Source organism: Colius striatus, chromosome 3, assembly GCF_028858725.1.
Source record: "Colius striatus isolate bColStr4 chromosome 3, bColStr4.1.hap1, whole genome shotgun sequence".
NCBI lineage: Eukaryota > Metazoa > Chordata > Aves > Coliiformes > Coliidae > Colius > Colius striatus.
The window spans coordinates 23,037,101-23,060,349 of NC_084761.1; the positions used below are offsets into that span (position 1 = coordinate 23,037,101).

General features: G+C 37.8%; 1 protein-coding gene across 1 annotated transcript in view; it reads right to left on the minus strand.

Annotated features, from left to right (window-relative positions):
• The window catches only part of LOC104554788 (bifunctional heparan sulfate N-deacetylase/N-sulfotransferase 4), an 83,411-nt gene extending 72,704 nt beyond the window's left edge, over nt 1-10,707 (minus strand). The window contains exon 1 of the mRNA XM_061992858.1: nt 9,727-10,707. Coding sequence (XP_061848842.1) covers nt 9,727-10,707 — 981 coding nt within the window. The remainder of the gene's footprint in view (nt 1-9,726) is intronic.
• Between the last annotated feature and the right edge of the window lie 12,542 nt (nt 10,708-23,249).

Sequence of the window (23,249 nt, forward strand, 5' to 3'; positions counted from 1 at the left end):
CTCTGCAAATAGAGTTGGGTTACCCTGTATAGCAAAGTGAGAGCTGCATTTGAGATATGCTTCCAGGTGTACATGCAGCACACAGCAAAAAAATAAACTCATAAAATTCCTAAGCAAGGGGGTTCTGGGAGTCTGTGGGAGGAGAACATTTTTCAGGAACTTTATAGCACTGTAATGTCCACATTTTCACCATTTTGTAAGTTCATGTGAGCACAGGTGAAGTTTCATGGATGCTGCAAGCTGCTAGCCTCGAATAATGTCAGTGCTGTAGTGTGTCTTGATAAAAATATTCCACATCAATCCTAGTATGGAAACAACTGATGCAACTGAAAAAGAGATTTATACTTACACCTGCAAGCACTGCTCTACTCTCTGAGCACAAAGAACAGGCTACCTCTCCTCCTGGGACACTGGCAGTGGCATGCCCCTGTAGGATGGCCAAAGCAATCTCCCAAACATTTCTGGTTCAGCCTGCTATATATCTTGGCAATGACAAAAAAGCTCCTAGAATCAGCTGAAACTATAACCTGATAATACAGATGGATGGATCAGCATTCAGTACTGCTGGAGCAGTGCTGACCTCGTGTGCACAGATGTTAGCCTTATTTAGGAGATTGGTATCTGGAAAGTCAGTCATCTGCAGTTTCTTACTACCACCATTTGAAAGCCCTAGTGATACTGCATTGCCTCAGGATCTGGTATAAAGCAAGAGACAGATAAGACGTCATTTGATGCCCAAGACTCCCAAATGTGTATCTGTTCAGAGGAGCTTGCATTGGGGCTATGATAGGTCCACCTACCAGATCTTCCCAAGAGATTCATGAAACACTAGCAAGTAATGAAGGGTTTACCCATCACTCGTCACTGGTACTCTAGATTTTAAGCTGGAGAGCCTTGATTTGTGTCTCCGTAAAGGGTTGGAGAGTTGCCATGCCAATGGTTGTAAGTCAAAAATTCAGCATTGGGTCTAACTAGTTGGCATCTGATGGAAAGCCACAATGCATCATGTATTGTTTTATTACGGCTCGTGCTTTCACAGCAAATCCTGAATGCTTTGCATGATTTTATCTTCTTTTGCCTGGCCAGTCACCAGAATATTATCTGGTGACATAAACATAAAAGGCAGGATGATTTTCTCATCAAATTTGATTCTTTGTGTGTGTGCTTATGATCATTTGCAAAAAACCCCAAGAAACTGATGCATAGACATCCCCTTCAGCACTGAAATAATGGTATCGAGCTGTCACAGTTTCCAATGTTCAATGAAATAATTCATTTTTTTTGTTTATTTATTAAAGTAGCTACAGATATACCATATGAAATTTCCTGAATAAAAAAAGTTTCTTGCAGTGAATTTCTCTGTTTGTATGCAAAGCACTATTCTCCCAGAAACTGCTGAAAGCAATATATGACTCATTCTAACTGTTCCAAGCTACGCATGACTCATGTTGAGCGATGGAGTCAGAGGGTCATTTATTCTTATGTCTCTGTAAAAGTATTTGGACTCTGGATATGTCCAAAGGAAAAGGAAATACTTATGAAAATTGTTCAGCCCTTTGGGGAAAGCCTAAATCTTTTTGTAGATGAATGCATGGCTCACTAGAGGCAATGGTAACATCCTAGATTTTGACCCAAGGCTTTTTTTTTTTTCCCCTGAAATGAAGCAGGAGGTTTAGCTTGAAGGTTATCCTATTACCTGGTACTAGGATCTGTTTACAATTTACCAGTTTTGAAGTTCCACAGGCTGGCATATGATGTTTACATTAAAAACTGGCAATTAATAGACAATATTCATCTACTATGAAATAATGTTACTCTTTAAAGAGGCACCAAGCCCAGTGTTTCACAAAAAGCTCTTGCTAGACTCCTTTTCTGCCCTAATTTGCGTGTTTGCATATATAGATATGTGTCTATAGAGACCAATAGATCTAAGGATTTGAAACCAGACATAGAGAAAGATTTGTTTTCATGTTATGTGGGTAGAAGAGGGCAGAAATTGCCTAGTTAATTATTGATAAATATTTGAAATTTAAAAGGTCTCCCTTTCTCTCTGAGATTTTCTCTGTTATCTCATCTGTTCATCTGTCCTTTTACCTATTCACCTTTTTCCTGAGCATTGATATTTTCAAATCATTTGAATAATGCTAATGATACTAAATTGAGCTTATGCTCTAAGTTTTGTTTCTTCTGCTCACATTTGAATGACAAAGGCATATTTAAAGTTACTTAAGTAACAGCGCTACTAAAGTAGCCACATTATCAATGGCATTCAGGGTAATGGGTTTACTGCTGCATCAAGTGCTTTTAAGGCAATAATTATGGCTGCTCTTTAAGTGTGCATTGGATAGCCTTGCTACAAATGTATTTGATCATTTCATAGAGTGTTATTTTGCTATACAGGAAGTAATTTTTATTGCTCATTTTTAACTACTATCCATTGTTTTAAGACTCAGGTTAATGTAGGCCTCTTGAGAGGTTAATACAAAGCAGATGGTTTTTTTTTTTGGCTGTTATGGATTCCCTAAATGTCGTGAAAATTATTGAAATTAAATTAAATTAGGATAGAGTGCCACATATATCCTGGAAATATACCACAGTATGATACAAGCTATGACTGCAGAATTATTTTGAAGAAGGGACTTGAGAAACCATTCTAAATCCAGGAATTAGTGGAGGTGTAGACAAAGGAATGTGTCACAAGACAATGATGCTGAGCCCAGGCTGTAGGCACTAGGTATTTCTGAATTAGGCCAGGAACTGGAAAACTCTGCCACTTCTATATTTTAAAAGGTATTGTACTGCTTCTCAAAATTTCAGAATTGTTACTCTTTTTCAAAATTGTATTCTATAAAGTTCTTACAGCTCATTAAAAAGCTGGAAGAAGGATGATTTTTCTGTTTTTTTAAATTCATTTGCTTGCATTTCAAAAGATGAAACTTCTACCTTGGAGCAAAATAACCATTCAGGTTTGTGACAGTTCTGTGGTGCTTGTACAAACAATATAAAATTGCACTGCTTAGAGTCTTGCAACCCTGATGACAAAAAAACCCTAGTGTGCCTTCTGTGACACAAGAACATTGAGTGAGTTTTGAAATATTCAGGAAAATCTTGCTTAGACCATATGATGGAGGGATCCTTTTAATGTGTGGGACATGTGGAAGGAATACAACTGTCTAAACTAACAAAATGAAATAACTAGAAAATTAAAGCCACCAGAGTCTGTTTTCTAGCAAAACTGGTTAAATATTGTCAGGACCTACCATCTCTTCAGTGGGAAACCTGGCAGATGAGAGAATCCCAAATCTAAATACAGGCAGAATACTCGGTTAGACATACAATCTGCCACACTGCCAAAGAGAAAAAGAAATGTTTTGCTGATGGCAAAGGAATGTATTTTTTAACTATGTCAGTACTGAAAATCTGAATGAAAGAACAGACTTTATTGAAAAAACAAAAAAAGTATGAAACATTTTGTGTGATGTATCGTGACAAGGCACTTAAACAGAATTCAACACTCAAGTTATTGCAGAATTGGGTGATTCAAGGTGCCTCAACAAGGAAAATATTGAATGAACTGTCATCTGTGATGAAGTAGAATTCAGTAGGCACTCTCATTTTTAAAAAGATTGTCTGATTATTAAAATTTTCTTATAATGCCTTCTCAGCTACTCTTTAAATTCATTTTTAAAGTCTTGAAGACCATACAAAAGTGGGAACTCCAGAATTTCTCTTCATTGTGTTCTTCACTGCCACTCTCAAGGGCTTTAAAAGGTGACATTAGGGCAACACAGCCTATAATGACTAATGCTTGGCTGTCTCCTCTAGCATCCTGTGATCATACATCTTCTGTTTTTAGTTTCTCCCTGTATTATACATTGGTGGTTACTTACTGGCAGGAGTTTATTATTATAAAAAGGCTATAGAGATGGCTATTGTATCTCACATTATTAGCAAGAAAGTGATCACCGTTTGTAGCTTCTGCTGAAGGAAAATGGTGCAGGGGAATGAATAATGAAAAAGCTTTGTTTCTAGTGCCTATTTACAGCATTAGTAGTTTCAAATTTTTTGCAAGCATTGGGAATTTTGGGAACTGATATTGTGTACGTGTGGAAGTAACTGGTTGCAGACTGAGATATTAGGCTGCTGCAAATTCCATCATAATCTTCCCTTCAGTTGAATGTAAGCATAGGACAAGTATGAGAGAGTAGAGCATCCAGACAAAGTCTTCATAGACCTGAGTTAGAAATCCATTATAACCCACTATAATGCTCCCAGACTCTTAATTCTGGTCTTAACCACTATTGGCAAATTTCTACAGAAAACTGGACATATTCCATGACACTAGGAGTCAAATTCTGCAAAGGGGTGCAGAAATGCTCTCTGGTCTGTTGTCAGAGTTTCCTCATTCACGTGGCTTGCTTAGGTCTGTACTACCAACTCCAAACAGTACAAGAAGTAAGGCAGTCCATCAGAACTGAAATAGGAATGAGCATTGGCCTACAACAGTTTATTAAACTCCATCTCTCAAAGGGCATTTAGGCTGAATGGACAGGGAGGAGGGTTTGCACACAGCAGCAGAGAAAGCTTTAACCACCCTGTTGCCAGTCTGGAGCTTTGTACTGACTATCATTCTGCCATGCCTGGTGATGTGGCCCAGACAATTATTTCACCTGAAAGCAATTGTTCTTGCAGAAAGATCAGAAAAAGTAAATGCTGGAGAGAGTCAGTTATTGAGTTCAGTTTCCTGCTGAGCGAGTGTTCTTTAATTTCGAATTATCACAAAAAAACGTTACTCCAACATGAATTCTTGTCTTTAAAATACTAATATGACCGAGAAATCACAGCCTTTAGGTGTTCAGGGCATTTTAATGATGGTGAAGGTCAAATACAAAGTGCAGACTTGTGGAAATGAGGAGGTGTCAGAGTCTAATGTAATTCCTATTTCCAGTGAAGTGAACTGAAGCTTAGAGTGGAAGAAGAGGGGAGAATGCAGATGGGCTCTTTGGTGCTGCAAGAAAAAGGAGGAACTGCAGTCAATAGTAACACAAAGGACATTTCCAACCATTGCTCCATCATTTTATAGTATCTCAGAAAGCACAAGGATATGCCTTATGGCAGCAATTAGAGAGAATATAGAAAAGGGAAGATGAGTTGTTAGAGAAAGGGGATTTGTGATATGACGGCACTGGGATGAGCAATTTCTCTTTGATTATGAGCTCCAGCTGGAAGAGTGAGGGGTGAGAGGGAGGCAGGTGGCTCTTGAGAGGTTCCACCTGGAAGAAGGTTATAGAAGGAAGCTGTGGTGCAGTGCAAGTTACAGAGTTAAGAGGAGGTTAGAAAATGAAAGGTTAAGGCTTTTTGGTTTGCTGGTTTTTTTTGTTTGTTTTGTTTTTTAAAATTTATTAATGAATAAGAACCTGAGCTTGTGTTGTGATTTTTGCAGGGAGGTTTGAGTTAGCAATAAGAACTGAATTTGTGAGAGCTGTTCAAAAATCTCTGGGTGTTGTGTTGAGTTCCTCCTGGGGTGAATAAATTAGAGCAATAGCTCATACTATAGCAGAAAAAAAAAATTAAATACTTTAGTGGGTTCTCGCTATCTGAGTAATGCACTTTTGTTTATGCTCAGTTAAAAGGAAATTTTAAAGGTAAAAGTTTTGCATTCTTTCTGTCTGGCAATCCCTGACACAGTATAACCAGATGTTTCTAGGGTTGGGTTTTGTTGGGATGGATTTTTTTGCTAAAACACTGATGCTAGTGATTGTGGACTGGTTGTGTGGCTGGGAACCAATGTAATTTACAAGAACATGAATTCAGTAATTCTGCAAATTAACTGATGGATTCTGGAGTCTTGTGCCTTCTAAAATCAAGCAGTGAGATAATATATTGGCAGCATGGAAAGAGACAAATTCATTTGCAGAGGCTCACTAGGCTCGAGATCTCCAGAAAGCTTGGGAAAAAAAGCTTTCTGTGGTTCTACTGAGTTCCTGTTTCATTACTTAGCTAGATACGACCTTGCACGTCTCTTACAGTATAAGGTACTAGGAGATCTTTTGTGGTAAAGAGAACCCATAATAACTCCATTCTTTAATCTCTATTTATCTATCTGATGCCACAGTTTATAAAACTATATATACCCAAAGCACCTAATTGAGAAATGGCTTTGTGAAAGTATTTAAGTTGGAGGAAGTAATTACACAGGAACAGTGTTACTCGTCTTTTAATTGTTACATTCAAATGCTAGTATCAGAAGACTCATTTCTAGTTGTCTCTCCTTCAGGTTGGCTGCCATGACATATTTGATCACTGGAAGGAAATGCCTAAGAGTGATGTTTAGTGGTAGGTTTTTTTTGTAGAGTTTAGGAGGTAATTGTTCATCTGCAGTTTCTTGCACACACCTGGGAATATGTCATGTATGAAAACCTTGCTGAGGCACACAGTTGTGCACGGCACTTTGAAAAAGTCTGTGTAACTATGCTATTTGCAGTAACAAGTGTTAAGAGCTGAAGGAATTGGAGAAGTAGTGGTGTGGTATAGTGCAGTGGATATACTGTGCTGAGATATTGTTTCGTTACAAACACAGCTTCATATGGTTCTCTTGTTTTGTTTTTGAAAGCACCATATAAAGAGCAAATATTTTCTTTTATATTGGTGATGCTGATGTTTCAGGCTTGCATTGCAGAGGACTAGATGAAATGAGTTTTGAAGTGCATGGCATTATACATGTGAATTGTGGAGTGGTTTTTGGTTTTGTGGGGGTTTTTTTGGTTTTTTTTTTTTTTTTCCCCTAGTGCTAAATAGACTTGTAATATGCAATTCAGGAAAGGAAGGAGATGGTCCAAATTCTGTCACATTCTTGTTTAACAATACGCAGAGCCTGTGCTAATCCTTCTTGCTACCAGAGACATTCACATTTCCACCCTTATCACACTCTTACAGGACAAGCATGACCTGCCCCTAAACCTCATGGTGCCTCTACGTGCCAGTAACAGCCTCTCATGTGCTGTGAAAACACAACTCTCTTTGCTGCTTCAAAATGCATAGTGATACTTTGACATCATTTAAATACCAGTCTCTTAATAATGTCTCCTTTTGCTATTTTTGCCTTTCAAGCAAAGATGCTGATCTGCCTTAAGGGATGAAGGCAGGCGTATTGGTTCTTAATTGCCTCCTTCCCCAAGTGACTTGGGAGATTGTTCTCTAACTGTCTGTAATTATCCTTTACTGTAAACTAACCAAAGTACACTCTGATTTCGATGTTATGTTCATTAGCAAGCATTCTGTTTTGAATGTTAATGTATTCTGGGAATGTCCAGTCTGTACGAATGGACTGATTTATGTAGCAAGTGTGTGTGAAATACGGTGGGGAGCAAATCTATACTGGGTAACTGATTTGAAATTCAACCTACGATGTTAAGAACAGAATATCAATGGATGGTCAAGCTGTAGAGTGGATTTATGTGTGGCCATTGTCTAAAAAGGCAGTAAACTTTTTCTTGTCCCCAAAAGAGTGCTTGATGGGAAGGTTGGTTCTGAACATGTGCTTGCAAAAGATTTCTCTCTGTGGCTGGTGTTTGTGGCATGATTTCCTGTCTGAGCTGAAGAGGGGATTTATCCCGTGAATGGCACTGTTGGTGGTTTTGCAAAGCAAGTGGGCTGCTTATTTAGCATAATGGAGAAATGTGGGAAGAATGAAAGCTTCCCTTCATACCTTGACTCAAACATAATCCATAAAAAGAAGACTGAAGACACATGTCTTTAAAAAAACAAATTAAAAATCAGAATTGTAGCAGATGCTTCTCTTGTTATTTTCAAGACATTCAGCAGTGTGGACTGCTCAGTTTTTGTATGGGTAAATGTCTGAAGAACACAAAAGTGATGCTGAATGCTTTTAACAGTTGTGGTTCTGCCATCTAGCTTCTACTCAGCCCCCTGGATCTGGAGTTTTTTTGCCCCTTCTGTAATGAACAATGAAGCATGTCTGCCCTGCCGAACACATGTAAAAAGGTTTGCCTAATAATGTTGTCAATTGCTGGATAATAAAGGAGGTAATTTGGGGATTTTTCTGCCTAGTGAGATGATTTCAGTCAAAACTATATTTCAAATTTCATGTGATTCTGTGTGGACACCCTTCTTATAGCAATAGGGGCTCTTTAACCAATGTAGAATAATTAAATACTTTCTTAGTGGAGGAAACCACGTTAGAAAAATACACTCTCATAAACGTGCAGGTGGAAAGCTATTGCTGAAGAACTTTTTCCACAATTGCCTTTTCAGTTAATTTCCTCTTGTATACAAGCCTTTTCTGAGATCATTTTTATAACATATTTCTGGGGAGAAAGAGCACTTGATCACTGAGTTTGTGCACTGTCATCAGATCTCAAGACACCAGACACTTGGAATGCCTGGTACTGGAAATCATCCCTGTTGAGCATTCGTGTGCCTGGTTTGGTGAACAGAATTACCTGACCTTTTCTTATGTCAGAAACTGCTTTAATTGTATGTGAGACTACTGCTTTTGCTGGATGTTTTGACACCTCTCTTAATGATCTGGACAAGGAAGCAGGTGAATATAGAAGTCATAGAAATAAAAAGAATAGTTAAGAAACCAAAAGGAAATCTGTGTTTTAAAACAAAAGTCTTGCTTATCGCTAATGAAAGCATAGGGGTACTTACAGGAAAAAACCCCAAACCTCTGAAGATTTGAGAATATGATTTTGCATGCTTAGAAACTTCATTTGATCTCTGAATATAACAATTCCCACATGTGGAAAATTGCAAGGAAGTAACTGTCATGCTATTGAGTTCTATCTATACTTCCAAGTTGCACACGTCTTTGAAAATTGCTCTAAACAAACATAATGGCATCTCTGCATACAACAAGCTATGAATATAAGTTTAAAAGAGCCTTCAAAGAATAGTCTCTGGACTTTTCACCACATCAGATGGTTATACCATTAGCAAGCTATGCTTCCATCCTGTCACTGGTAACTTTAATGCTCACCTGCTAGTCTGCTGTTGAAAATTATCATGCAAATTCATGTAAGTCAAAATGAGGCTAACTTTTTCAGGCCTTTTTGTCCTTTTGATCTTTTGATGCTTTTAAACTATGGGGACAAATACATGAGATTTAAGAAGGCAACTATCTTCTATTATTCAATCTACTTTTCAGAAATAGTGAAAGAACACAAAAAAAGCCTATAAAAATGAAAATACCTGTATATATGCCAGGTACATACATATGTGTACCTGTATGTGGATAGGGAAAACCAAATTAATTCATTGTAAAATATGTGATGGTGTCTAAAAATTATGATATATCAGCAGTAAACTTGTTTCAGAAACAAGGATGCTTTTAATTAGTTCAAAGAAAGACCTCTGTTGGATGAGATTAAAGTCTCCTTTGTTACCCAGGTGCTCTGGGTGAAGCCCATAAATAGAACCTATCTAAGCAAGAGGCAGACAGACCATTCACTATAGCATTGCTATATGAGACCATCTCTATTAATGTATATACACACATGAATGCATCTCTGTATGCATGTGGGTAAACAGACTTTTAAAGTAATTTCTAAAGTACTCTCAGGTTATGGTTTCTTAATCTGCTGACTACGCTTCTGCACTTTCAACTTTACTAGGAAATGGAGCTTGCCTGCTTTTTCAACCTTTGGCTCTTTTTAAATAGCACATACATCCATCTGGGATGGTATCCCCCAATTCTTGCATTACCTTCACATCATTGATGTTCATCCTCGTTCCCTCTTTCCCAACAAAGATGTCATCTATGTCAACCAGGATGTACCTATCCAAGGACAGTGTGAGCTTCTTCCCCGTCAGAAAAGAAATGGCATCAATAAAGATCAGTTTGTGTAACCAGAAGGTGAGGTTGTTTCCAAAAAGGACTCTTTGAATTCCATCATGAAGACCCAAGTCTTGGATGACAGTTGCATACAAAGCAGCCTTTGGCAATGCATCTGGGGGTGGTCTGGAAGTCTGCAGTTCAGTTAAAAGCACAGGTTGATAGGTGGAATGGTTAAACTGGAAAACTGTCCAGTCCTCACCAGGCAGTGGACCTTTCTCAACCCTTGGCGCTTTGGTAATGCGCAGCAAGGGAGACTGAGGGTTTACTACACAGTCTTTGAGGGCTACATTATTGTAAAGATGTAATGGCAGTCCTTTCAGCTTTGTAATTGGAGAGCTGTTCTCGTTGGCTTTATGAAAACCAATTATGCTAACACTGTATTCCACACAGTATTTTTCCAGAAGCTCTCTATTCCATGAGTCCATGGATACATACTTTAAAATATTCTCGTATATAACAATTGTGTATTTTCCTCTTCCACTGTCTGTGAGAGGGGGAATGTCCCCTTTAGCTGGTGCAATGACCATGTGGTACTGAAATCTGCTGGATTCAAGGATGGCTATGATGTCTTGCCCTAGCTGGGAGTACTGGCTTTCCACGAACAGGAGGACAGTGGGATCAGTTCTAGACGGATCAATTGGCTTAGCTGTTTTCAGCTCCACTGATCTGTATGGTAGAAGCTTGAGATCTTCACACTCCGCTTCTCCAGTGGTTTCCACAATGGCCATTTCCTGCTTGTAGCCTGTGTAGAGGTAATAGGCAGAAATGACAATACTTGCCAAGCAGAAGGTCACCAGGAGAACGACAAGCATTCTGAAACTTCTGCGGAGCTTCACAATTAGATTCATCTTTTGCAGGACTTCCAACTTCTATTGGACTTGATGCTTTTTTAGTTCTCTCTTGCTATAGTGCCATAGGAATAAGGAGATGCAGAGGTTCCAATTCCCCTCCCAAGATGTTCATGTGACCATTGCAGTGCATTTATGAAGCTGTCTGGGAGGCTATAAAGCTGTTGGAGCAGGAAGTCAAAGGATCTGGAAAGCTAAATTGAAGCAGGTTTTCTCAGAATGCAGCAGCTGCCAATAATCAATGAAGAGGACTCCAAACATTATCTGCAACAAGAAGTAAAAAAAGAGTAAATAAAATAAAATCCATAAAGCCATTAAAAATGCATGTTAATAAAGACAGGGATTGATACTAGTAATCTGAATTAAGAGGGAAGTTTATGAACACTTCAAAGAGCACTCGTCACTTATTTTCTTGACATATTGAGATAAACAGCATTGCATTAAACAGCTCTCCCATATTCTTAGGTTATAAAAATACATGTCCCCAAACAGTTACGTTTAGACTTTATCTCTTCATTTATGGGCATTTTTGACCTAAAGTTAGTCACTGGTCTTGTAAATGAGAACAAATGAAGATTCTAGGACAAAACTATGATGAAGTAATATTTGTTAAGTATTGGACCATGGTCCGTGTCAAACTACATGAGTATTTTGGAAAGGGTAACAAATTCTGCTTTGGACTATGAAACTAATGAAATCAAATTGATAGACTTGAGAGGACTTTGAGGAAAGATTTGTAGGACTCTTCTCTCCAATTTCCATTCTGTACCTGGAGTGATCAGTACTTTACAGTCCATTTAAGGACTGTCTGGAATGATGAAGATTATGCATGGATTTTCCAAGTGAATGAGTTGTCTACTAAAACTGCAGGGTGCAGCTGTGTGTGCTTCTGTCTCCATTAAGGGTGAAAGGGAGTTGAAACATAGCATGAAAAATGTCACAAGGGAGTTATTTGATGTGTGCAAGTTGGGGATGTTGGTGTGTATGCAGGGCCACAACACAGCCAGCTAAAGGACTGGGGCTTTGGTCTGTCCTCACTGTGGTGTATGGATAAAGTACAAAGTGTTTAAACCTGACTGCCTGGTAGCTCTGATGCCCTTGTGCAATTCTTGGTAATTCTACCTGAATTCATGAGAAATTGCCACTGTTAACAATAAAATGTATGACTCAGAGGCAATTAGAAATAACTAAATAAATAGCCTGTACTGCTCTAAGGATTTAAATAAGAATTAACATCTTTCTGAATTATTTATATTGTTTACCTATTGGAAAAACTTGAGCCCGTAAACAACAGATGATTTTTGAACTGCAGGGAAGAAACACTCTTTCCAGACAGGTAGCTGTCAGTTAAGGTGTTCTCCATTAATTCAGATTATACTTTTGAGTGTCATTCTGAAACCTGTTTCTAGATCTTTAGCTTTACACCTAAAACTAGAAAATGCTTGTAAGAAAGGTACTGAAGAAATTCATCTAGCAGTGTATTTTATGACTCTGTTAAATGGTCTTATGGAACCTCTTCACTATGTCAGTTCATGATCTTAAAAAGCCAAGTGAAAAATTTTAGGTTTTTTTAAATGCCTTGTATACTGCTATCAAGTATTATTCTACTGCTTTTGGGAGTTTATTGAGTGTTAAACCACCACATCAAGCAACAAACAGGATACTGAAGTAATTGCAAATTAATAGGTCTGCTTGCTCATGGGAGGCTTGTTCCTGCTCTCGTAGTTTAAAGAGATGGAGTTGTTGCTGATGGAGTTGTTGCTGAGGCCAGGTTCAGTTTTTTATCTGCTTTACCTTTTCAGTTGGAAGCTTCTTCAGAGATTCATATCCCTGTACTGTGAGCAACTTCACCAGTGATTCTGCTGTGTGTCATACAGCAATTGGCCAAAAGGTGAGCAAGGTGGGTAGTTTATTCATGGACAGAAGGGAACAGAAATGAGAAAAATATTCTGTATTTAGAAATGTCTTACATATGAGAGAAGAAATAAAAATGAAATCACAGCTATTACTTGGAAATTAAAGTCAATCTGGTGATTGTAAGTGTATTTGCAACCCTTTGGTGCTTCCCTTGTTCTGCAGTTCTGTCTGCTTCCTGGGATCTCAGTTCTTATTAAACCTCCAATTAAGATTTTATCAAAAGATAAAACTGGATCAAGTGAAGCCTCCTCTGTGAGGCTGTGTTTCAGTTTTGGTAACGTTGATGAGTCACTCAGCCTGACTCTGAGGGTTTATCGGATCAGGAGAATTGCTCTCCATAGGAAGGACAGCCTCGCTGGGCAGGCAATCTGCCCACAAAACAGCTAATTGCAACAAGCCTTACTTTTGTTGGCGTCAGATAGACCGGGAACTTGGAAAGGATAATTAAAATCCCTATTAGATTCTGCATTCTCTGCGTACTTTCAGCACTAGAGGGCAATATTTTCTTGCTTTTTAGCAGCCAACACCTGCTCTCACCTCAACTCACAGCGCAGATAGCCCTGCCTGCGGGCAGGCTTTTCCCAGAGGGTCTGAGAAATCCTCAAGGCAGGTAAAACACCTTAATTTTAAGACTCTTATGTTTCAAAATAAATAAAATATCAGGTCTTATTTTCTAAGAAATCTACCACGAAATCACACTGAATACTTAACCAAATGTGTCAGCCTACACCTGTAGCACAAGTGAATAACATGAAAGTAGATCTGAAATGGCACATTTTTGCTCTCACTGTTCCATCCTGCTGGATTTTCCATGTTCTGCTGTAGCGAATTGTTAAAATAATACAACTTAAGACCTAGATCTCTGCTTCTACTATTGCTTGTATTAATAAAATATGAGAAACTCTTGACTTTACATTAGCCAAAACAAAAATATGGTTTTCCTCCTAAATTATTTGATCCAACTAGCCTTGGTAAAATCTCTTCCAGTTAAATTATTAGTAATCAGATTTAATGTAACCTAGTGTGTCCATTGTATGCAGATGTTAGAACAAGTGAGAGTATTCACACTTATCTAGCTTTCTGAATATTAGAATTGATACGGAATTTAAAATTGCATATGAAAACCTGGCATTGAAGCAGATCTTTTTAGTTTGTGCATTGTATTTGAACTGCTTTGTTGAACTGATTGTACTGTTCAGTAAAAAAAAAAAAAATAATATGAAGTAATTAAAGTTTATGAAAATAAATCAGCTATACTAGCCATTAGTGGGATATTTTCCAAGGCATAATTGGAAGTTAAGTGCCATTTGTGCCTTTGAAACTCTCCCCTTTAAAGTTCAACAGCTTTATATTTGCTCAGAAATTCAACTATCTTTGGAATTTTTCTATGCTATATTAATTTGAAAAACACGAAAATAGCCCATATTTCATAATTAGTGTTACTAATATAGTTTCCTTTTAGAAAGCAGTGTTTGAGGTCCTGTGTTCCTATAGTCACTGGTCAGCACTCACTGGCTTTTCAAATGTAAACTTCAAAGCTGTGTAAATTTGATCAAGATGTCAAGGTTACGTTCCTCGGGAGTTGGTCCTTCAGTAGATCTTCAGTCTTGCATTCAGCTTGCCTCCTAGGCATGAGGCCTTTCCCCAGAAAGAACACATCTGTGCAATTTAGCTCTCTTGTAATGCCACAGCTGTTTGTAGGAACTATTTTTCCCTTAAGTTAGGCAGCTAAACAGAAGTTTAAAAATTGTTGCCTCTTTGCGAAATAATACTTCCTGTTTCCCAAGAAAAATGCATTTGATTGATGATTAAAGCATGCTGATTTTGAAGATGATTGATTAGGAGAATAGAGCTCAACTATTTCAAACTGATAGCACAATAGTGAAGAGAAACAGCCTCTTATTAATACCATGTGTTAACACAGCACCAGAAGTTAAAGCTAATTCTCCTATAGTCCAGTTCCTATATGCAAATCTCCCAGGGTTGTGATTTAGCAAACATCTTAACCAAACTATGTGCAACTGAACAGTGGGGGGAAACGTTACAAACATTACAGAAGGTAGTTGCCTATTGCTAAGGTATATGTTAATTGCTATGAGGGATAGCTGAAATAATGAATTTATTGCCTGGGTAAATAGGGAAAACACCAGTAAGAGTGAGAGCTGTTGCCTTCCATCAGGAGAAACAGGTGATAAATGAGGAGTTTGGCTCTGGCAAGAGGCCAGTGGTGAACACTTGGTGCGTGGGCTGCCAGCCCGACCTAAAGGCAGGGCGAACTGTGCCTCACAGAGCTGTTGTAAGCTTTTCTTTCCTTACTTCTCCTTGTGGGTAGGTTGAGGATCTCTGACATAGTTCACCTTATGAAAAACAGAGGTATTAATGTTAAGCAAACAGTTGTGTTTATCCACCCTAAATACTGAGCTAATAGACTTTGTTGTCTGCACTAGGTTAAGAGCATGTTGCCGAGTAGAGGAGTAGGACATTTGTATCAGTGGAATATAATTATTTCTGGTCATCTGTCTGGACCAGAGTGCAAGGCTGTGTGGAATGCTCAACAAGTAATTCATCTGGAGCCAGGCCAGAGATTTACATTCATTCCAGTATAAATCAGAAGTTAGAATGTCTTTATTTTTTATAAATAAAACTTCCCTTTAGGCTAAAAAATTAATGTAAACCCTTCTTTCTTTCCTCGCTAAGCTTGTATGACTTCTGTCATTTATTAGCAACTCAATGATCCATGATATCTACTTGCTACTCCTTACATATGACTGTTCATTCAATACGGAAACAAGCAAACTGCTTGGAGTGAAAAATGATTCCTGTTGACCATTAGCAATAGTTCAGGTTTTCTATTCACTAAAGAGGAAAAAATAGATTCTTTTTTTTCTCAGAAAAGTTTCCAAGATACTTTTTTTTTTTTTCACAGTTCATGAAACTTAGGTGCTTCTTCAAAAAGGAAAAACTAACTATCAAGATTAACAAAGTTGCAATGTGTTTGTGTTTATAAATGGTCTTGTTCACGAGGGATGTTGATGCCAGCTGTTCATAGCTTATTATGAGACTCTAGAATACACTTTTACCTATAAAGACAAATTCTCATCTGATAAAAGCTGTTGCAGGTCATCTAACATTGTTCTAACACTCTCTTATAATTTGAGTAGGGAGGCTGCTCAGTACTTTCACCTCTTTTGTTTGCTTTCAATACATAATCACCTGTAAGATAAACCACCATTTTTTCAGTATTTTCAACAATTTGATCAGTCTTTAGTGCACATACAGTCTTTTATGATTCCAAAAAGCTAAACGATGCCAGAGGTTGAATCAATAATCAGTGAACATAAAGCAAAGTGTTTGAAATACCTCAACTTGTGCACTTGATAAAAGCTGGCACAACATTATACACTAAACAATGCTTGGAAAGTAGCTATTTGACCCTTTTGACTTCTATATTTCTTTGGCTTTAAACTTTTCCAGATGATTTCAAAACTTGGAGCTTTGAAGAAAAAAAGACTTCCTAGTGGAAATGCAGCTAAATGCAGCTAAAAGCACATTTGGAGATTTGGTTTTACACATATGTACACACACCTCCCAACCTCCTTACTGTATATATAAGATAGTTGAGAAATGTGGTGTAAACGTACTTAGGAAGTCTGTAAACTCTTCACTCTTGATAAACTGATAACATCTGCTGTCTGCAGACAGATTGATGCAAAGCTAACAGTTTGTCTCACTCCAGGAACACCAAAGTTGATCTGTTTTTATCATGATTAGTATTTTCAAGTGTGATTTGCAGCATACTAATGGAGTAATTTTCTTTATTTTCAGTGTTTTACTCATCTTGTGACTGAGTAGGGAACTTGCAACTAGAGAAAGCCTTGTAATAATTCTTTCTATTCCTTCAATACTTTGGAAGGTGTGCAGATAGCCACCACTGACCTGCCACCAGTCCCACTTTCCTGAACACATGTGGTAGATCGACTGTCGCGTTAATGAGACAATGAGACACTCCCCCTCCCTTCCCCCAAGATATTCTACTTGAATCAGTGGGGTGCTTTTACAAATGTTAACTAATGAGACTATAAGGAAAGTATTGTTATTTCTGCAAATCCTCTCTCAGACTGATTCCTCCTCTGATTTTCAAGCTCATAGGTAACACTTCATGTTGCTCAACTTCTATCAGAAATTTATTCTAAGGTTTCACCAGACCACAGTTATGGTGAATGTTGCCTGATTTTCAGTCTGAAAACTACCTTCTTCTGATCCATTAATTGCTAACAGTCCCACAGTCATTTGGACCACTCAGAAATGAATGTAAATATCCCATCCATGATATTTCATTGACATTTCATCCAATTCCAACCATTCATCAGTCTCTAACATGTCAGTGTTTCTGAACATAAGTAGGTGTAATATTTCCTCAGAAATCACTGACTGCTGATTTTTCTTGAATGTCAGGTGTGGAAGCTCCTAGAAATCAGTGGTAATTTAAATTTGGGTTTAGGAGGACCCTGCATAAACAGAGAACCTATATTTCTCATTCCTTGGCAGAATGACTCTAGTCACCATCGCAACAGGTAGGTGTTAATGACTACATTCACCTTTTGTGCAGCTCCATATGTGGCAAAAATGACAAAATATATCACTTTATCAAAATCAACATAATATTTTGATGTTATTAGGCAAAACATGCTATCTTTGTGGCCAGACACAATAACAATGTAGAACAAAAATTGTCTCAATGCAGTTTCCAACAAATGTGTCTATCTTTCCTCAATGATGGTAATAAGATCTGTCACTTTTCACCAGTAACTCACTAAACGTTAAAAAAATTTAAATAACATCATTTTTAGGTACAGGCCTGACTTTTCAAGGGTCATTTGGTAGACCCATGACTGAGCTGGAAGCAATAGCCACTTGCTCTTGTACGATGCCCTTCAACAGATAGGTTGATAGGGTTCTTTAAAACCCTCATGATGTTTGTAGAAAAGTAAATGTACTACCAAGGATGATTTCAATGTCAGAAACTTCCTGCTTAAGCCATGATGACAGAGCTAAAATGTAATGACAGAAACTTGTGGCTCAAAACACAGCAGATATTCATATGGTACCAAGTTGTGCATGACCCACAGGATGGAGCTGGTGCTTTGATGTCTCAGTGAGACTGATGGAGAGTGCAGGTGTATTGAACATCATATGATTGCCTTAGTCCTGTTGAACGAAGCTGGTCAATAACGGCAGGCTTCACATGTTTTCCTGAGGCAGGCTGAAAAACATTCCTCCTTGCTTGATGCAACAAATCTTCTGATCTAACTTGCTTAATGGCTCTTCATAACTTTTCAATTCACAGTTTAATGCTTCAATGGAAGCCAATTTGAATTCATTTAACTTTTCAAATAAAACTTTTGTGAGATGCTGTATCAGTAGTTTTATTACGGTCCATCTATTCTGTTACTGTTTTCTACTTTTATAAAGCTGTCAATTAGCTATCCAGTTTCAATAGAATGATTTGTGTTGTGAATTCAGTTGAGAGACAACATTTGTGCAATATAATGGCTGCCTAACTACAACTGCTTAAAGACAATCAATGCAACAGTCAAACTCTGTACATCTTGTTTGATCATACATAAAAGCTAAGGCATAAAAGAAAAAATTAAATAAATCTTTTTGTACTTCTATTAGCATCTAAATAACTGCAGATTTTCTATTATCTGTTTTGAAAATTTACCAAGGATTACAGTTTGTCTGGATAGCTATTGGAACTTTACTTTTTGGACCTTTCTTAAACAAAGGTTTAAAACCTCTCTTTTTAATGATGAGGTCCTCTGACTATAAGATATAGTCACAGGCTCTGGAATAGCTCATTAGAAACTAAACTCTTTGGTACTTATACTTTTTTTTTAGTAGTTAACGGTTTCCCACGTTTTCTGTTTTTCTATTGCTTTTATGGGGCCTAATATCAATGACAATGTATTTCACTGAATAACATGTTTTGTGGTGTCTGTATTCTGTCACAGGACCAGTTGTGAGAAAGTCTGATGTGGCCAGATCTGTGCTAAGAATTAAAAAGGAAGCCACTAAATTATTTCCAAGAGACTACTGCTGTCACATAGTAATGATCTATTACTACTGCAAAGGAAGTCTATTTAAACCCAGATAACACAGACTTTGTACCTAAATCCTTAGAGTGGCCCATTTACCACACGAAATTTAGAGAGTTTATTCAAGCTAGATTCCAGACAGCCAGAGAGAGTTTTTAACCTCAGGGTCCATTAACTCTCATTATAACAGCTTACCTATATTTAGTCTTTAAATAAATTCTGCTGGAGTCCCCTTTCCCCAGGTTCATCCTTGGCTGAAGGGTTTTGTTATTCAGAGGATTTGGTGTAAAAATGGGTAGAATACATTTTTCTCACATGACTGAGTTTGGTCCTAGCAATTTCCAATCAGAACAGATGTGTGGGCTAGAGCATCATCTAAGCCATCAGTGTGGGAGACAACCTGGCAGGTCTTAGCCAGGAAGTAGTGGTAACGGCAAGTAACAGCTTTCAAGCCAAGGAAGGTGAGCAGAATGAATGAGGACAGGATGACCTTCCACATGCCTCTTTTTCTGTGTGTGTATTTCTTGGACTTCCAAACATTGTTCTAAAGAGGAAAATTCAGTCACTTCCACCTTACTTATAAAATACTTGCATTTATCACTGCTTTATTACATGACAGTTTGGGGGCAGGAAGTTAAGTTTATAATATCTCTCCTGTCTTTTCCAGGCAATCCTTCAGAAAATTCTTGGTCTATCAGTTCTTTAAAACTGGAAAGATTAGCTTTTGTGGGAACTAGTTGTGGCTGCACGTTACCATTGTCAATAAAACTAATCTAGACAGAGAAGCTTCATGTACTAAAAATACTACGATACTCTACAGATTATATCTCACTTGAATGTATTTAAGGATTTCAGACACTGACAAGCAGACAAGATAGTTCAAGGAGGTTTTATGGAAGATATTAATACAAATTCAACTTCTTTTTATTTTGAAATGATTGCATGGATAGTGTTTGCCTATCAAGAAGAAAAAAATGCCTAGCGGTGAGAGGATAAGCCAGGGAGCTGAAACTTTGAGTTTTGTCTCTTTTTTTTTACAGTATTTCTATTTTCCTGTCTGTGTTGTGGGAATAATAATCCTTTCTACCTTTACATAGGCATTAGCTGTAAAATATTTTAAGATGCTTATTTGGTTTAAATGTGTATAGTATGAATGTTGCAAACCGTGCATTTAAGAAAGCTAGTGAAAAATTCATAGTTTCATGTGCAGTCAAATGGATTTGCAGTGGTTGCTTCCTTTTTCTTCCTATTCTTCATGCCATGGTTAAGTTACTTTGTGTTTACTTCTGCTATTGTTTTATGGGGTTTCTCAGAGAGAATACAATTGTTAGTCAAGTGAGAGATCTCTTTTGAGATTTCTGGCATGTCATCTGTGACCTATAGATACTGGGCTTTTTTATGGTTCAAAATATAAACAAATATTTCCTTTCAAAAGAGTTATTCTTTGTTTTGCCTAGATAAAGTTCAATTTAGAAATGCCACTAGCAGGATAAGGGTCTTACTTGGGAATTCAAGGCTTTGGGTTTTTGGTTGAGTCATGCAAACCACAGAGTGGAACTAGAACTAATATCGTTAGAGATATGTGACAGGATAGCAAGATTCTGATTAACCTGTTGTTTTTTGTGAAAAATCTCTGTTTATTGAACTACCAAAGCAATATTTTTTTGAAGGAAGGAGGTAGAATAAAATAAATCCAAAAGATGTTCCTCCTGAACATACTGCCCCTGCACCAGGCTGGAATACAACTATACTGTATTTTCCAAGATGTATCTCCAGAATTTCATCTCAGAAGATGAAATCCAGTCTGTCTTTCTGGTTTCTGGAAGGGGTTGGAAAGTTAACAAAATTATGTATCATTAGTTGACACAACGATACATTGTAATCCATAAAGTTCTAGTTTAAATGATATAGACATTGATATTGATTTTTCTGCCTGGATGTAAATATTTTCCATGAAGGAAAACATCTTTTTGGAGGTACTTTATTTAAAAACCTGAATATGCAGAATGACTACTGTTTAATCATGCTGACATGGGGAGCTTTCTCCAAAGCTGATGAAGAGTTAATCTTAGGGGAGTCTGAGAATGTCAAGTGTTTTTAGGCATGCACTGATTGCTTTGCTTGTCACGTGGACAATATGTACCACAGAGGTCTCTTGATCTGTAACTGCAATGTTTTTGTTTGTTTGTTTGATTTTTCTGGTACAAATTATAGCAATGTGCCCTCCAGCAGGTAATTTAGAAATGGAAAGGTGTGGGTAAACAAGATTCAGTTGATGTTGTGTTAAAAAATAAAGTTCAACAATCACTGGTTTTGAGGTACTAATGAGATAGACCTTAAGAAGGAGGAATGATCACTGTGCCAATTCAAAACCAACCTGGGCCCTCAGTTGCTGACAATATGTACTGACTTGTACAGTGCCCTGTGCAGGAAGGGATTGTGCACTATGTGTGCATGGATGGTTCCATCCTTAATAGTGCAATCCTATGAGTGTAGAACAGCAAAATCATTTAAATGGCACAACAAATATGGTCTACTGACTACTAATGAAGGAAAATGTCCTAGCCATTTATACCAGCTCTTTAGGTAGGTACAATGCAGATAGTCTGTCTGGTCAAAGTATCAAGGTAGATGGCCTTGCTTTTGTTTCATTTTTTTAGAAGTTATAAAAAGTTAGCTAAGAGAGCTTGAAAATCAGAAGTTAACAGTAAGTGTAATTGCTGTATCTCACCCAGAAGCCTAGACACTGCTGCATTGTCCTGGCCTTTCCAAAAATTTCTCAGAATCACTGACCACCTGCCCTCCCCTCTGGTGGTTTAGGGGGTGATAAATATCCTATGGAGAGAAAAGATTCAAAGAATACCCCGAGGCTCTGGAACTTGAGCTCTGGCCTTTTCCTTGCAAAATATAGTCCCATGAAAAAGGATAAGATGTTGGATAAAACATCCCCTGAAACTAGAACATAGAGGTGGGTGCATATTTCATGACAGAATGTTTTAACTTTCCAGCCGTCTCTTTTATGGCCAGCAGCTACTATTAATTATTTATCAGAACACTTATTTATACACTAAAAGCTAAATGCAATCCTTTCAGTGGAAGCCTGGCAGAGTGCAGGTTGAAATAAGTAGCTGTGGATAGTCCTTCAGGAGGATATGTTTCTTGCACAGTTCTGCTCAGGGAAGAGCCTGTTCACATTATGCTGTCTGCTATGTGTTTCTGATAATGATATATATGTATGGGAGATAAAAACCCAGCCATTAGTAAAACTCTATAGCTGTAGATGCATCAGCCCTGAGCATTAGCTGTGTGTGTTTCTCAGTACTCTTGCGAGCAGTGACAGGGTGGAAGATGCTCCTCTCACCGCATGGCTGTGTAACTCTGAAGGACAAATGCATCAACAGCTATATATGTACAGATTTTACATTGTCTGTTTTGGGGCTGTGCTTCAAGGTACCTTTTCTTAGCATGTTTTGGGAGAGGAAAGAAACTTTCATGGTAGCCTCCATGTGACATGACGCAGCAGGACAGCAGGGAAAAAAAAGATTTCTTTAGGTCGTGAAAAGCAAACTAGAGATTCAGCAGATTTTCCCTTGGCCAAGCTAAGCAAGGCAAGTACAGTTCTTATTTTGTTAAGCTTCCAAGGAAGAAGAAGGAACCTCTTTCTTATTTGTACCTTTTCTCATGAAAGAAGCCCACCCTACCCTGGCTTCTACTTCTGTATTTGCTCTGGCTCTGCAAAACCAATGCTTAAAGCAGAAGAGGGGGGATTAATTTGCTTCACCTCCTTGCACTCAGGGAAAGCAGTTGTGACCCTTTCTGTAGCCAGAGGGAAGGAAATAGGTTTAAATACTTCTCTGCTCCTTTCAGAATTGAGTTTAAATCATCTCATCACAATATATTACTTCTGGTACCAATGTGTTCTCTTCATCAAATACTGACGTGGTCTCTACAGTGTTGTGCTGTTGCCATGTGATTCTGGTGGCATGACTGTTTAGATGAAGTATTATTAGTTTTCTATAGCAACTGTTAATTTCAGAAGAATCTGTGATTTCATTGTAACTATTACTGACAGTAGTTGTAGTAGATGTTTTGGATTGATGCGCATGGTTTTAGTTTTCTTCTAGCACCTGCTTTTTTTTAATACCTCAAACAATTTTTCTGATTTAAATGTTGTAGATGGAAAATAAATTCTGTATCTGTATCTAGCGCTCATCTAGGTAGTTTACAATTCATGAGGGAAGCCTTGTTTTAAGCTCTCAATAGGAGTAGACTTGTTGCTGTGGTATAAGCATTCTTCAGCCTTTCTCAAAATATGACAGGACACTTAACAGAGCACTCCAAGCAATTTACGGTACAGAGACTCTACTATTCACATAGTCTAGTCCCTCAACTTGCTCTAAGAGTCCTCGACTGTATCCCAGGACAGAAAATAAGGGATCTGCTAAACTACCACCTTAACATTGTACTCATTAATCCTTGCCTGGACATGTTCCTATGTGACCTGATCTAAGTGAACCTGCTTCTGCA